The sequence below is a fragment of the Cetorhinus maximus genome, chromosome 31 (genome assembly GCF_964194155.1).
Source record: "Cetorhinus maximus chromosome 31, sCetMax3.hap1.1, whole genome shotgun sequence".
Lineage (NCBI taxonomy): Eukaryota > Metazoa > Chordata > Chondrichthyes > Lamniformes > Cetorhinidae > Cetorhinus > Cetorhinus maximus.
The window spans coordinates 11,461,865-11,479,538 of NC_135909.1; the positions used below are offsets into that span (position 1 = coordinate 11,461,865).

The window sequence follows — 17,674 nt, forward strand, 5'->3', positions numbered from 1 at the left end:
ATTAATCCCACAGTCACATACAGTATCACTGACTGACTGAAGTAATCTCACATTCAGCACTGAAGACAAACAGATGCAGAATATGTTCAAAAGACTCCCAGATATTGACAATGACTCACATTCCCATTCAATACCAGAAACTGACAGATACAGACTGAATTCCACACTCACCTTGCGGATCAGCACTAATCTCACATTCAAACACAGTCCCAGGCTCTGAAAGTGAATGAAAAGTGCACACTCGGATAGTAGCACAGGCTGAAAGATATACAATCAATGCTACACTGATCTACAGTGTCAGAGACTGAGAAACACGGTGTGAATCTCATTTGTAGTTCAATAAACTGACAGGTACAGAATAAATCCTGCACTCATATTTAAGCCGCAGGTGACAGATACGGAGTTCATCCAAAATTGCATATATTCCCAAATTGAGAATGGATCCCCCGCTCACTCACATTCATCCTGAACTGACAGACGCACAATGAGTTTTAAACACTCCCAAAGACAGGTACAGAATAAATTCTACACTCTCACGACGTACCACAGCCTCAACCCACTACCACTCACACACACATACTCACACAATATCCCAGTGAGTAATTCGCACACGTTACAAGAGTTCCAGGAGGAATCCCGCTTTTCCGTTCAGTCCCTCTGTGGAGAAGGGCCCCTCGCACGAACAACCAGACGACAATTCCCGGTGTATCTTCACAAACTGGGACTGGAGAGAATCCTGATAAAATTTATTTCCTGATTGTAGTAAAAGGGATAATGATTGGTGGAGAAGTCGAAATTTGATTGGTGTCTTTAAATATGCAATCAGAGAAAAGTACAAAATAAGTGGCTGTTGTATTTTTTTAAATGTCCAATCAGAATCATTGTTTCCCCATTCCTCATTAGCATAGGTCTGTCAGACTGTTTATTTAATTGGCGCTCGGAAGGGGTTTGTTTTATTCTGTGTTTGAAAGTGACGATGGTTGATGAGAAGAAACCAGTTCCCAAGAAGGGAGCCAAGAAAGCCTTAAAGAAACCGGTAGCGAAGGGCGGCAAGAAGCGGCGAAAGTCGAGGAAGGAGAGTTACGCCATCTACATCTACAAAGTGATGAAGCAGGTTCACCCCGACACCGGCATCTCCTCCAAGGCCATGAGCATCATGAACTCGTTCGTGAACGATATTTTCGAGCGCATCGCGGGTGAGGCTTCCCGCCTGGCCCATTACAACAAGCGCAGCACCATCAGCTCCCGGGAGATCCAGACCGCCGTGCGCCTGCTGCTGCCCGGGGAACTGGCCAAGCACGCCGTGTCGGAAGGGACAAAGGCGGTGACCAAGTACACCAGCTCCAAGTAAAACCCCAGAACTGATTCAAAACACAACGGCTCTTTTAAGAGCCACCCACAATCACTCTGAAAAAGCTATATCATTACATTACTTCTAAATTTATGTTTTAGCTATGAAGCATTTCGAATTGTGAAATTGTTATTTTGATCACGTTTCAATCAGAGATTCTCGGTAATGTAGATTTAAAACAAAAACAGAATTACCTGGAAAAACTCAGCAGGTCTGTCAGCATCGGTGGAGAAGAAATCAGTTAACGTTTCGAGTCTTTATGACCCTTCGGCAGAACTGAACACACTCGACCTCTCCCTGACGTGAATGTAGATTTAATTCTCGTTCAATTGTTGGGTCTCGTTAATGATGCCCCATAAATTAATGACTTGCCGCTCACCCTCTGCGCTTTGTTTTAAGACGCGTCATATTCGACCCCTTTCCCTGGTTTTGGAGAGAGAGCGAATAGAACGTAAATGATTCAGTTTCCAATTTGGTTCAAGTTTGGCCTCCATAATCGATCAGTTCATTTCCTGTAAGCACCGGTTGTGTAGCAACCTTCAGTCTAAACACTGGCAAATTTACTCCAAGTATGTTCAATTTTGGCTGTCACAAATATCTACAATATACCGTCTATCAGCAGAACGATGTAAATGGCACTTTCAGCCGGCTGCTTAGTAGGTTTCATGACGGATCGAGATTATCTCGAATTGATGCCGGATTCTTAAAGCGGATCTGGAATTTAGGATAAAATGTGAAATAGTCCCATCAGGGAAGGACATTTGTAAAACTTTGTCATCAGACCGTGTTCACTATTAACTGGATTTTCTATATGAAATGTATTTCTTGTTTTATAAATATATCGGAGGTAATTTCGATGTCGAATAAAAAACAAACATTCCATAAGTTTGCGCCGTTATTTTCGACTTGTTTTCAGATACACATAAACCCAGACAGAAAATCAAAAACTGAAATATACAAAAAAATGTAGTCCAGGGAAAGAGAGAGAGAGAGAGATGAAGTGAATATAACATTCGAATACTAAATACTGAATAACTATTTCCAATTAGTACTCGAAACGTCAACTTTGTTCCTCGCCGCAGATGAATTTTTCCAGGTATTTTTGTTTCAGATTTCCAGGATCACCAGTATTTTGCTTTTATCCAATTAGTACTATGTTCGTCCGTTTTTTTTTTTGGCTTTTTTTTTACAAATTTGGCGGGCTTTTAAAATTTGAAAGAAAAATCAGTTGGAATCTCAAAATTTGGCGCCGTAATTTTCCGCCCTCATCCGTAGAGTCTCCGGATTGGTGAGTTCAGTAGATATCTGATTGGTGATGTGAACAACATTATGAGATGCAGCAACAAAGTGACCAATCAGCAATGCCCGCAGCACCATTCCTCCCGAAGCTATAAGAGAAGCGAATGCGAGCGCATTTCCTCATTCTTTGTGAAAGTATTTGTGAGATTGTGAAATGTCTGGAAGAGGAAAGACCGGCGGTAAAGCTCGCTCCAAGGCCAGATCTCGCTCCTCCCGGGCTGGACTGCAGTTCCCGGTGGGCCGTGTTCACAGGCTCCTGAGAAAGGGCAACTATGCTGAGCGTGTGGGTGCCGGAGCCCCGGTCTATCTGGCTGCTGTGCTGGAGTATCTGACGGCTGAAATCCTCGAGCTGGCCGGTAACGCGGCCCGGGACAACAAGAAGACCCGCATCATCCCCAGACACCTGCAGCTGGCCGTCCGCAACGACGAGGAGCTCAACAGGCTGCTGGGAGGGGTGACCATCGCTCAGGGCGGGGTGCTGCCTAATATCCAGGCCGTGCTGCTGCCCAAGAAAACCAGCGCCGCTGCGGGCTCGAAGACCAAGTGAAGCGGCCATTCCTTAATCCAATAACCCAAAGGCTCTTTTCAGAGCCACTCACAGGATCATTGAAAGGGCTGCTCACTGTGTGAACTCATTTCATTCTGGCTCTGATGAAGCGTAATGCCGATTCGGGACGGTAACTCTGTCCCCACACAGATGCTGCCAGACCTGGGGGCGGGGGGAAGCTTTAGGTCATAACACGAGGCGCTGAGGTTCTGAGACTCCAAACGCGCGTCGGCGATGCCAGTCACAGTGGGACCGTACGGGCAGTCACAGCCCAGCTGCTTTGACAGAGTTAAAATGGGCTTCATGATGGGCTGTGCAGTTGGCATGGCAGCTGGTGCACTTTTTGGCAGTTTTTCATGCCTCAGGCTGGGGCTGAGAGGTCGAGAGCTGCTGGGTGGTGTTGGGAAGACCATGATGCAGAGTGGAGGCACGTTTGGAACGTTCATGGCGATTGGAATGGGAATCAGATGCTAACAATCAGTCTTTTCTTTCTGCTGAAATTTCAAGTGTTGCAGATAATGTATGACCTGTCTCTGTCCCCTTGATTACCAGCTGTATAATAATGGAGATTAAAGTGTATGATTTACTATTGCAAAAAAAAAATTTGGAGAGCAAATGCAGACACGAAAGGAATGAATGGCCTCCTGTGCTATGCAAATTCTTTTATATTCTATGGTATATATGTGCACCGGAGGGATACACGTTTGTTGCTCAGGGCGTTGCCTTTATTGGGCACTGACTTGTAACCCGCAGCTCACCCTTTTCCCGGGATAGTTGTCTGCTCGCAGTATTTAATACATTATCAGCGCCGCCATTTATTGTAAGTATCCTAGAGCACTAAGGTGACCGCAGTGCCAATTTTCTGTTGAAATTAAGACACCATCTGCGCTACAATTTACAACTGCATCGTCTGTGATTGTCAATCCCACAAAATAGATTTGTAGAGAACAAAAAATAAACTGTTGCAACTTAGTGAAATGTATCTAAGCAATGTCTAAGTGCTGGATTTGTAAACAGGAGATCGCAGCTCTTTCATGTGTCGATTTAGTGGCTCTTAAAAGAGCCGTTTGTTGTACTTGGTGCTGAAGCCGGGTTTTAGGCGCGTTCCCCGCGGATGCGGCGGGCCAGCTGGATGTCTTTGGGCATGATGGTGACTCGCTTGGCGTGGATGGCGCACAGGTTGGTGTCCTCAAAGAGCCCCACCAGGTAAGCCTCGCTGGCCTCCTGCAGGGCCATGACGGCCGAGCTCTGGAAGCGCAGGTCTGTCTTGAAGTCCTGAGCGATCTCTCGCACCAGGCGCTGGAAGGGCAGTTTGCGGATGAGCAGCTCGGTGGATTTCTGGTAGCGGCGGATCTCCCTCAGAGCCACAGTGCCGGGTCTGTAGCGATGAGGCTTCTTCACGCCGCCTGTTGCTGGAGCGCTCTTCCGGGCCGCTTTGGTAGCCAGCTGTTTGCGGGGAGCTTTCCCTCCGGTCGATTTGCGCGCTGTCTGCTTGGTCCTGGCCATTTTCTGAACATTGATTAAATCTCTATCGTCTACTTCCTACCTGTAGGAAACTCGTTCGAGTTACCAACAGTCACAGATTGCAACTCTTTTCGAGTACAATCACAGTTCTTGGTTTCCGGGAGTGGGACATGAACCCACAACCCTCTGATTCAAAGGCGAGGGTGCTATGAACTGAGCCACAGCTGACACTGGCCATTTTCTGAACAGATTCACCACAATGTCAGCTGCAAGAACTATTAAGACAAACTGCACTGCAACTCGCCTTTTTAAACTCTGTGAGGAACCGCCCCGAACAGTAATTGGCTGCAGCCTTACGCCCAGGCAGTTTTATCCAAAATCTAACCAATGAACTAATCCCTGGCAACTCAGGTCTCCATTGGTCGAGTTGTTTTTAATCGCTCATTTGAAAAATTCCGCCTTTATTTCCAGCTGTTTACCGCCTCGACATCAGAAGACTTTGTTCCTCCATTTTTAAAATTAAAAATTTTCACTGCAAATCATTATTTCCTAACCCGAATGAAATTCCTGTTCATTTAACCTATTCCGACAATTTTTAAACCCGGCATCATCCTGGTGAACCTCCACATTTTTGGACAGAAACACCAGTCTGTTGTGTGAACTGTGTACAGTCAGTGCTGGATTTCGCAGGCAAAAATTGAAGGACTGTCCATTGCTCCCTCCAGCACAACCAAACCTTAAAATCGCCGCTCGCTTCGAGGTCTGGAGTGGGTAATAAAATGGAACCGGTGCTGGGGGCTTCAGACCCCTTCCCATTGCCCTCTTTCTGGGCAGATCATGACGATAATGAGCGGGGAAAGGGACCGGCTCGATTCTCCCGCTGTTCCCGGCCTGACAGATCCCATTTCCTGAAAGGAGATTGACAAATTCAGACTGTTCCTAAAATAGCGCCAAGATTTTGTGACAGGGAGTGCAATATAACAGATCATAAAGTGAGAGATTAAAAATTGTTGCCTGAAAATTAAGGTTATCTTGTATATTCCAACAGTGGAATTGGCGGGCTTTTCGAATTCGAAGAAAAATAAACCAATCATAATTTTCGACCTCATCCACATGACTCTGCGATTGGTTAAGAATTAGACAAAGAAGACGGTGACCAATCAGAGCTAGAGTCCGGCTCAGACTGCGGGAATTCCAGGTCGCCGAGTGGCTGAGCTGAAACTGTTCAGTTTCCCAAACCCTGTCAGTAACTTCACGAACATACGTGGGAACATTGAGTTTCGGAGCAGGAGGAGGCCACTCAGCCCTTCGAGACTGATCCTATTCAGTGAAATCATGGATGATCTGATTGTAACCTCAACTCCACTGACGCATTGAACGGCTGGTGTCACCGAGAATAAAACATTTGGAATATGTGAAGTAGCGGAGAGGCTTTTCAGCGTCAGTGGAGAATGTGCCATCCAGGTTAATAAACAACGATTAAATCGAGTTACTTAGCACATCCCCCCGAACCCCGGAACAAATCAGGCACTAAAATAAATGAAAAATACTGCGGATGCCGGAAATCTGAATTAAGAACAGAATATGCTGGAAACCTCCGTATGTCTCACAGCTTCTGTGGATAGAAAAGAGTTAGCGTTTGTAGTCCGTTTCACTCTTCGTTAGTCCTCTTTTTTCTGTTTCAGACACTCACTAACATTCCCGATAACAGCCCATCCCAGCTCCCGTTCCCAGGTCTCTGCTCTCTCTGTGAGGTGGTGGGTGGCCCTGAAAAGAGCCTTTGTTGTGTGTCTGGTAGAAAGGGTCGAGTTGTTTAGCTGCCGAATCCATAGAGAGTGCGGCCCTGGCGTTTCAGAGCATACACCACATCCATGGCAGTGACCGTCTTGCGCTTGGCGTGTTCAGTGTAGGTGACCGCATCCCTGATCACATTCTCCAGGAAAACCTTCAGCACCCCGCGAGTCTCCTCATAGATCAAACCCGAGATCCGCTTGACACCGCCACGGCGAGCCAGGCGGCGGATTGCTGGTTTGGTGATGCCCTGGATATTATCACGAAGCACTTTGCGGTGCCGCTTTGCTCCGCCTTTCCCCAGTCCTTTCCCTCCTTTCCCTCTGCCAGACATGATGATTCTTCACTCAGATCGCTGCAGAATATGAGACACGAGCTGCTTCACGTTCCTCTTTTAAAGAGCCCGCCCCGACGTGACTGAAAAACGCGGTTTGAGAGCAGGGAGGGGAGGAGACAGAGTGAAGATTAAACAGAGAGCGGGAGGGGGGAGAGAGCCGGAGTGACAGACAGAGAGAGAACAGCCCCTGATCTTTCAGCTCCTCCTCCAGTTTCTGCAACCGCCAATTTCATCCCGTTTATTACCAATGGAACCGAGACACAAACCTGGACAGACCCGGGCTTCACAGTCAGGAGTTTCCGCAAACCCGGGGCTTTGAAATATGCTCTCGTTATAATTAACACTCAGTAATATTCCGACCTAAACACAGTCTATACTAAAACAGGAATCATCCTCAGTAACATCACCATCCTCATACACACACGGTTCCAGCATTTTACAAGCTGTCTGGGGGAATCTCGGGTTAAAATTGATGTTGTAAAGCGGCCTTTACCCACCAGTGTACCCCCGCCACACGTCCACTCGCACCCAACGCCCCTTGCCCCCCGCGCCGACACAGGTTCGGAGATTTTGTTCTCTCTGTGATGAGATTGAAATGGGGAAAATTCCCATTGATTTTAGCGTTTGAATTGTCGCCGTGGAGTTCTGCGCATGCGCAGTTTAAACCCTTCCCCGGAGTCGTCACAATGAGGATAAGAGCGCATGCGCAACCCCTCCCCCAACAATGGCCGACAGCGTCATTCACTCAGTGAGCGGAATAGGGTTTAATTCAGCAGCGATCGGAGACATCACCGCCCCAGAGGGAAGTGAACAAACAGCATCTGCTTAAAGCAGCGCATCGGTTTGGAGCCGCGTCCGCAGATATGCTCAGAGATTGGCACTGAGTGTCCGGGCAGCTGAGGCGGAGGCGGCGGCTGTTTTTAATGGGCTCCCTGGAACACGAGCTGCTCCCGGAACATGGAGTGAGCGGGGGGAAGGGAGAGGCCATTCTCGAGCAGTGTCTGGACAGAGTGAGAAGAACTCGCCATTGAAGATCATTGCTGCTTTCTCTCCCCAAACCCGAGTGAAGCTTCCTGGCTTAGTTCCGGCTCCCACTGTCCCTTGTTATTGGACAGAGAATGGCGGGGGAAATAGCCGCACAGTAACAATGTTTCCAGTTACACAAAGAAGATCAATTTCAGGCACCAGGTGAGAAGTGTGAAAGAGACATTTAAAACTGTGCCTGCTTGTTTCCAGGTCCACTGTTAGTTGAAAGGGAGCAGCAAATAGAAACCTGACTCTTGCGAAAGTCACTCCTCCATCGGATAGTCTAATTCAAGGAGCAGTGCACAGGACAGGTTGTTTCTAATGTCATTAAATTGTTGTAAAACCGCTCAAAATAGCAGATGAGCAGAAACAGATTGCTCCAGTACCGTGATGGGGTCAGACACTGATATGCTGCTAGTTTTGCTTTGTTGATTGTTCATTATAATAAGTTATTTTTAAAATACATTGATCACTTTTGTATCTTCTACTTCATCTATTCTTCGGGTAATGGAGTTATGTTTTCTGTGTGTACGGAAAGAATTGAAGGAACCGGATGATTCCTCGAAACAAGGACAAGTGTAGCGTGATGATTCCAACTCACAGTAAGTACAATATCACTCACAAAGCCCAGAGATACTGCCAGGTCTTTAGGCCAAAATATATCATATAGAGACCGACATAGACCCCAAGGTTGAGAGGCGCCCTTTCAATATAAGAGTCAAAAAGATCATTGGATGGGGAAGTTGATTCCATTTCCCTCCAACCCAGTACACCTGAGGACTAGGTACATCAATCCCAGGGCAAAAGCACAGCCACTATTTGATTTAAATACACGGAGTCACCTTGGCCAGTTATTAACTACATCAGACAACATTTACCTTAGTGTAAGATGCATGATGAATTGCTACTAAGCACCACAGAATGTAGAGTGAGCTACACATTAAATACCAGTTCCAAAATCTGACGAAGTGTTAGACTAGAATATACAATTAAAGTATGAATTCCGTTTTTTTCAAACTGCAGGAATTACATAATGGACCATGCATCAGATTGATGCGAATATTATCACTTCAATTTGTTCTCACAGATACAAATTTAATACCACTGCACAACTCACACAGAACTACTGAATGTAGCCTGTAGATCATGCCTGAGATGCAGGTTAGGTACCAATACAGAAAACTCCCACACTTGCATTCAATGGCAGAGACACATAGATCGAGAATGAACCCCACACACACATGAAAGTCTAGAAACAGACATAAGAACAACAAATTCCAAATACACATTTAATCCAGGGATTGACAAATACAGAATTAAAGTTACTTTCATTTGCATTGCCATTGAGTAAAAGATGTAGAATGTAGCCCACTGTCACATACCCTATCAGAGACTGGCAAAGGTATAATAAATTCCAGAGTCTCTTATTGTACCTGAGACTGGCGGCCAAAAATAAACACATTCACATCGAGCAGTAGAGATTGAAAAATACAGAATGAAGCTCATAATCCCATTCGGTATTGCACAGTGACAGGTAGAAATAAACCCCCCACACACACCCTTTACAAGGCAATGACTCAGAATGAAGCAGCACATTCACATACAATACCAGAAACTGACAAATATTGGATGATTCCCACCCTCAGTGTGGGCCAGATGCTGATGAAAACTGAATTAATGCACACTCACATTCAGTTTGAGAGATTGACTAATACAGAGGTATGTCCACACTCACCAGAAACTGACATACACTGCATTAATCCCACTTTATACAGAGGACCAAACCCTGAAATGTAGAAAAGAAACCCCACAGGACTACACACAGATAAAGACAATAAGGCACAGACCAAAAGCAGTCATTTAAAGTGCCACCGACTAACAGGCAGAAGACAAATCTCATTCACAGACATTAATAGATGAAGAAAAAAGTAAAATCAACATCAGTGACACAATTATTTCCAGATATGGACAGCAAAAGCCTGAGTGCCACATTCACAGATGTTACGGTTGCAATTAATCTCCCTCTCATGTAAATTACCCTGGACCTACTGATACAGAAAGAATAATAAATCCAAATGCAAGACAAGACTTGGACACATACAGATTGAATGCAACAATATTGCACTTTACAGGTAACTGAAAGGAAGCACGGAATAGAACACTTTTTTATTTCACAAGTGATATATTGAAGCAAATCGAATCCCACACTGACATAGTATCAGAGAATGACATTCATATAATTTATCCTGCACTCATACACAGTCCCACAACTGACAGATACAGAGAGAAATCAACATTTGGTTACAGGCCCAGAGACTGTTACATACAGAATGAATGAAGCACACATGTAGTCAAAGACAGATGACTGCAGAACTGACCTCAAACTCACACTCACTTCCAGATATTGGCAGCTTCCGAATGAGCTCCACATTCACTTGTAATTCTGGGGACTGACAGATGGAATGGGTCACAAAATCACATTCAGTTCCATGACTGACAGGTACATAATTCATCCCATACTCACATACAGTACCATAGACAGACAGATACACAATTACAAATTATTTTGCATTAAGACTGACAGATAGAAAGTTAAATTGATTGTCACATTCAGCACCAGAGTCTGTCAGATATGGAATATGTCCTAAATCCACATCCCAAACCAGAGGCTAACAGATGCAGAATTAAGGCCATAACAACACAGCTCCAATGAATGTCAGTTACAGAATTAACCTGACAATGGATGAGAGATGGAGAGATGCAGACTGACTCTCACACTGGCTGAGTCCCAAGGGCTGATGATCACAGAATGAATCCCACAGTCACACACAACAATGACAGACAGTGAATGTGACCACACTCACAGAGCAGAGCAGAGACTCGGCAGTACAGGTTGATATCAGCACTTGCATACAGAAACAGAGACTGACAGATACATAATAAATCCCTCACACACATGCAGTTCAGCAAGTGACAGATACAGAGAGAATCCTATAGTCTCACATGGTACAAGATTAGCAGATAGAGAATTAATTCCACCATCACATAAAAAAAATGGAGATTGACAGATACAGAACAAACCTCTCTCATGTACAAGTCACAGAATTAGAAGGTACAGCATGAATCCCAAAGTTTCATTCAGTACCAGAAATTGCTGGAAATAGAATTATCCACACATGATCTGAAATTGGCAGGCTTTTCAAAGATGAAAATATAAGCCAGTCAGAACTTACAGTTTCTTCTACCTGGCTCTCTGATTAGTTGAGAATTGGATCGAGAAGGGTCTGTCCAATCAGAGCTAGAATCTGGCTACAGCCTCTCAAACCATTCATAAGAACATAAGAACAAGAAGCAGGAGTAGGCAATTCAGCCCCTCGAGCCTGCCCCGCCATTCAATACAATCATGGCTGATCTCATTTCGGCCTCAACTCCAATTTCCCGCCCTCTCCCCATAACCTTTCAACCCATTACTAATTAAAAATCTGTTTACCTCCTCCTTAAATTTATTCAGCTGTTTCACAACCCTTTGAGAAAAGTAATTCTTCCTCATCCCTGATTTAAATCTATCACCCCTCAGCCTAACACTATTGCCTCTCGTTCTAGAATGCCCCACAAGGGGAAACATGCGCTCCATGTCTACTTTGTCTATCCCCTTTAGCATCTTATATACCTCAATTAGGTCTCCTCTCACACTTCTAAACTCCAGCGAGTTTAGGCCTAAACTGCTCAATCTCTCCTCTTATGACAAGACCCGCATCTCTGGAATCAATCTAGTGAACCACCTCTGAACTGCTCCCAATGCAAATACATCCTTCATCAAGTAAGGGGACCAAGACAGTGCACAGTACTCCAGGTGCAGTCTCACCAATGCCTTGTAAAGTCGCCACAACAATTCCCTATTCTTATACCCTATTCCTTTAGCAATAAATGCCACAAATCCATTTGCCTTTCTTATTACCTGCTGAGCCTGTATACTAGCTTTCAGCAATTCATGCATGAAATCTTATTTCTACGCACACTGACTCTACATCTTGCTCTCCAGTGCCTATTTGATTCCTCACTATAGCACTGTTCTCTTCCTTTACTAACAATGCTACATCACCTCCTTTTCCTTCCTGCCTATCCTTCTGAAACACTGAGTACCCTTGGATATTCAGCTCCCAATCCTGTTCTCCCTGTAACCACGTCTCAGTAATCACCACCAAATCATACCTATTTATCTCTATTTGTGCTTTTAACTCATTAGTTTTATTCTGAATGCTACACACATTCAGATACAAAGCCTTTAAGTTTGCCCTGTTCTCAATTGTCCCTATGCTTTTATGATTCTTTGGTGCAATATGGTGTTCACACACTCTGTCCCTTCCTTTCACTTCTTGGGAACAATCAGCCTCGTCACTAACCTGCACTCTTACCCTCTCCTTAAACTTTGATTTTTCTCTTTCCATGCAACTGAACCCCAGCCCCCGCCACTATTTAGTTTAAAACCCTATCTACAACCCTAGTTATACAATTCGCCAGGACACTGGTCCCAGCCTGATTAAAGTGGAGCTGATCCGAATGGAATAGCTCCCTCTTTCCCCAGTACTAGTGCCAATGTCCCATGAATTTGAACCCATTTCTCCCACACCAAACTTTGAGCCACACATTCACCTCTTTAATCTTATTGACCCGATACCAATTAGCTTATGGCTCAGGTAGGAGATTATTACCTTGTTGGTTCTGCTTTTTAATTTAGCCTCTAGCTGCTTGTATTCCCTCAGCAGAACCTCTTTCCTTGTTCTACCTCTATCGTTGGTGCCTCCGTGGACCACGACAACTGGATCTTTCCCCACCCACTCCAAGTTCCTCTGCAGCCAAGATGAGATATCCCTAACCCTGGCACCAGGTAGGGAACACAGCCTTCGGGACTCTCAATCCTGGCTACAGAGAACAGTATCACTCCCCTAACTATACTATCCCCGAGTACAGCTACATTTCTCTTTTCTCCCCCCACTTGAATGGCTCCCTGTGCCATGGTACTATGGTCAGTTTGCTCATCCTCCCTAGAGTCCCCGCTCTTGTCCACACAGGGAGCAAGAATCTCGAACCTGTTGGTTAATGGCAAGGACTGAGGCTCCTGCAGTGCTACTTCCTGGATTCCTCTACCTGTGCCACTCATAGTCACACCCTCCTGTCCCTGACCACTGGCCGAATTTAAGGAAACTCTTCCGAGACTGCTTCACGGCGACGGTAATTGCAGAGGGCACTCTTCCCAGACTTCCCAGACCATTCATAGTGATTATTGATCGAGAGATTAAACTCATGGAATCAGTATCTTATACCTCACCTGTAGATGAATTCTAAAATATCCTTTTTTCCAGCAGGCAAATAATTGAAGGAACCAGAATAAATGAGATGTTTCGTCCAGCCAAATTGGAATGAAGATTCCCGCCAGCTCCTTCTCACACACAGTATGTACATTATCACTGACAGAGCACAGAGACACAGACAGGTCATCAGTTTCACAGTCTCAGACAGCATAAGTACATCCTGAGTCATTTTCCATCCACGAATCAAACAGAGCAGGAGAGATAGACGTAGTATCCATTTCACCCGCAGACTGGAGTGTCCATAAATCCCAGTCCAAATTCTCACCCACTATCAAATTCTCACTGGGTCAGTCTCACAATAGTGCTGCCTTCGCTACAAGTTAAATATCAGGTGAAACTGACATGTTTCCAGTTACAAGCTCACAGGCTAAACCTTAATGATGCACGCTGAGATTCATGTTAATTACCAGTCCAGTATTTGCACATGCCATGAGTTTATAAATTGCACTATTAATTCCCATAATGTGTCGTGACATATATCTGAGATACAAGTTCAAATCTCAAGTACATTATCAGTTTGAGATATCCTGAAAGCTAGGATAACCTGAGACAGAAATTCAGTTTCTAGTTTAAAACTCACCCTGATTATGAAACTAAAATAGACAATATCAATTTGATGAATATGAACTGAGCTATAGATTACATACTAATCCTCCATCCTCACACAGTGTCAAATGGAAATACTGTAACAATTCCAGACTGAGCTCCATTTTACGTTCATGTCAAAGTTCTTACTCAGAATCAGACTGAATGTCACAGATCAAATCGATTAGTACAACTTGAGTTACACTTGCACACCCATCCAGTATCAGATTAAAGGATGCATTATCTTTCCCAATTGTGTTCAAAATGACATAGATTTAATACTGCGCCAAAACTCCCACATATAGTTTGCTTAAGCTGACCACATTAGTGGCCTGTGGCTGTGCTGGAAATTTATATACAATTAACCCAATCTTACGAACAATCCCAGACACTGAAGGTTACATGATAAATCCCATTCCCACCCAGAGTACCAGAGACTGACAGATAGAGAATAATTCTCAAACACATGTTCAGTGCCAGATGCTGAGAGACACAAGCTGTTCACTGCACTCACTCACAATATTTGAGTGTGCATGATACAAAATTTTTCTGACACACCAATGATACCACTGAGAGACTGTAGAAAGGGTCCAAGAGTCACATAGAGTAACAAGTGCTGACAGAAACAAATGGAAGTCCACACGCACACACACACACAGACACACGCACAAACTCACAATAAATCCACTTCCACATACAATACTAGTGAATGAAATATACCAATTGAATCGCACAATTTCATACAGTAGCAGACACTGACAGATACAGAATTAATCCGAATGACAGATATAGAATGAATCTCATGCTCACAAACAGCACGAGGGAATGAAAGACACATGTGATTCCCAACCTACATAACAATACCACAGACATAGAATGCCATTGACAGATCCAGAATTAAACCCACACATTAGGAGAGCCTGACAGATATATATATGATTGTCATGCTCAAAAACAACACCACAGACATTCAGGTACAAAATCATGCCCAGTTCCTATAGACTGCCAGACAATGAAATTTGGAATATGAATCCTACACTCACCTACTCCCCTAGTGACAGATCAGAATGCCTGCCAAACTCATACACAGTTCCAGTGAATAACAAGTGCAGTCTGAAACTTCACTCCCAGGAATGCCAGAGACAATCAGATTCTGAATGGTTTCCACATTCACATACAGTAGCAGTGACTGGCAAAGAGTGAAACACATGCACACTCACAAACCACCACCACCATTAAGAAATTCAGAGTGAGTACCGAGCTCACTTGCAATACCAGAAAGTGACTGATAGAACACATCCATTGCACACGCACCATTCCACTGCCAGGCTCAAAACGTGACCCAACACTCATGCAGCACCTGGAAATGCAAGATACAGACTGACTGTGACTCAGATATATTGTACCAGATATCAACAGAAGTAGAATGAATTCAACATTCACCTACAGTTCCACAGAGAATTTATCCACACTCACGTACGGTAAACAAGACTGACTGATTCAGAGTGTCTTTCACAAAGCACCAGTGAGTGACAGATACAGAATAAATCCCTTCCCCTCCCAATACAATGTGAACAATTCTTGCCTGTTGTGTCCATCTCTGATCTGTAAACTTCGACCTAGCAGAGTGTGATGACCTCTACTGGCCAGAACCGAGAACTGCAACAGAGCGGAGGGAACTCACATGAACTGTTGGTGTTGCAGAAACAGGCCAATGTGAGGAATAAGTGATGGGATGTGATAGGGTCGACACAGAGATATGAGTATTAAATCCGATTAAAAAATTCAATATAATTTATGGAATCTGTAGATTTTGGAAGTTGTTGTCGCCTTGAGCAGTTGAGTCGATTAGCGCAGCTGTATTTAAGGGAAAGCTAGGTAAGTATAGGAGGGAGAATGGATTTCATGGATCAGCAGATAATGGTACATGAAGTATTCTGGGTGGAGTATCTTGTGGAATAATGTACCAATTCGACCAGATGGTCCAATGAAGTATATTCTGGGTAGAGTGAACACCGACTTCCCAAGTGTTTCAGAGTTTGAGAGATACATAATGAACCTCACACTCACACAGTGTACGAGAGACAGCTATACAGAATGAATCAGCCATTCACACACAACCCTAGAGACTGACAGAAACTTGATTAATCAGACACTCAAATCCTTTACCAGAGAGATAGTGAGACAGAATGAATCCTACGCTTAAATACATACACACTTAGAATAGTTACAGCACAGCAAGAGGCCATTCATCCCTTCGTGTCTGTTGTCGTTCTCCACCAGATCCACTCAGCTACTTCTGATCCCCAGCCCTCCCACCACAGCCTTGCAAACCTTTTCCCTTCAGGTGCTTATCCAATTCCCTTTTGAGAACCCCACTTTCTCCTGTCTCTAGCAAATTCTCAGGCAGTGAATTGCAGATCCTAATGGCTTTTTGCATAAAAAGATTCTTCCCGATGTCTCCATTAGTACTTTTGCCAACCACCATAAATCGATACCTACTGCCCACAGGACCATTTTATCGTTATCTACTCTGTCTAGAACACTCATCATTTTGAACATTTCTACCAAATCTCCTCACAGCTTTCTCTTTTTGAAGGAGAGTAACCACATCTTCTCCAATCTATCCATGTAACTAAAGCCCCTCACCCTCACAACCATTCTTATAAAGCTTTTCTGCACTCTTTCTAAAACCTTCACGTATTTCCAAAGGTTTGGTGCCTAAAATTAGACTAATACTAGTGTCTGTGTGACATCTTTCTGTATCTGTGCAAGGGGGCCTGTATCTGTCTGATCTCACTTGGTGTGGGAGGAGTTGTAAGGATCAGGGTAGGAACTGTCTGCACAGGCAGTCCTTTTCCCTAGGCACACATGTATGTTAGAGACTGACATGTGCACCTCATATCCGACACAGACACAGTGCAAGAACCAGGCAGATATACAATTTACCCCACAGTAACATCCAATTAAAAAATGGAAATATAAAAGCAAAATATTCTGGATGCTGGGAATCTGAAATAAACACAGGAAATGCTGGAAATGCACAGCAGATCTGGAAGCACCTGTGGCTTCAGGTCATGACATTTTATTGGAACTGGGAATGGTTATAAATGTAACAGATTTATGTAGAAATTGTCACTTTGGAATACAGAACATGAGTGTTCTTGAAAAATAGGGACATGATGTCGAAAATTTTTGTCTTTCCCTCTTCAGTGTTAATGGGATCCAAACCAGTTGAAGAAGCTGAGCCAAGACACATAGTTTGTATTTATCGAGAGATTTTATTTACTTGTTTAGTCTCACAGCTCTGCTGCTTCACAACCCTATTTCCCAGCTAACCTCTATGCATATACGCTCATTGTCAAATAATACTGTCTTTTCCTAAGCTAAGCAATGTAATTGATATTATGTTAACAAACCTTAAATGACACATTGAAAAGACATTAATTTTCAGAGCAGATACAAGTATACCAAATCTCAAAGGGAACAAAAATTTATAATGCATGAGAAGGGGGTGCTAATTGGTTGACAAGCATTTGCTGATTGTTAGAGGCATTGCCATGGGAATGCCACAGGGAAGAGTTAACTACCAAGATTTGTCTTATTTCAAACAACCAAGTCAACTCTGATTGCTCCAGGCATTTCCCTGATTTTGGGGAAAAAGAAACACATAATAGAAAATAAAACTGGGCTGCTGCCAACTGACAGTGTTCAAGTGACACAGAGACAGAGAAAGAAAGGGACGAGTTTAATGTGCGTCAAAGAGTTAAGCAAGGATGTTCTAGGCTCTTGAGAAGAGAAGTGTACAAGGCTACTGGGACAATAGTTAACTGCAGAGTCAGTTATAGGACTCATTGTCGTCGTCAGTTCGGTGGTGTTGCTACTGAAACAGTGAGTATAAA

General features: G+C 44.0%; 2 protein-coding genes and 1 long non-coding RNA gene across 3 annotated transcripts in view; all 3 read left to right on the forward strand.

Annotated features, from left to right (window-relative positions):
• Positions 1-17,674, forward strand: part of LOC144670421 (uncharacterized) — a 918,626-nt gene that overhangs the window by 360,296 nt on the left and 540,656 nt on the right. The window lies entirely within an intron of this gene.
• LOC144670351 (histone H2B-like) lies at positions 887-1,359 on the forward strand. Its single transcript, XM_078532828.1, has one exon. The coding sequence runs from the start codon at positions 977-979 to the stop codon at positions 1,349-1,351; it is 375 nt and encodes a 124-aa protein (XP_078388954.1). The 5' UTR covers positions 887-976; the 3' UTR covers positions 1,352-1,359.
• Positions 3,402-3,784, forward strand: LOC144670471 (reactive oxygen species modulator 1). Its single transcript, XM_078532967.1, has one exon. The coding sequence runs from the start codon at positions 3,432-3,434 to the stop codon at positions 3,669-3,671; it is 240 nt and encodes a 79-aa protein (XP_078389093.1). The 5' UTR covers positions 3,402-3,431; the 3' UTR covers positions 3,672-3,784.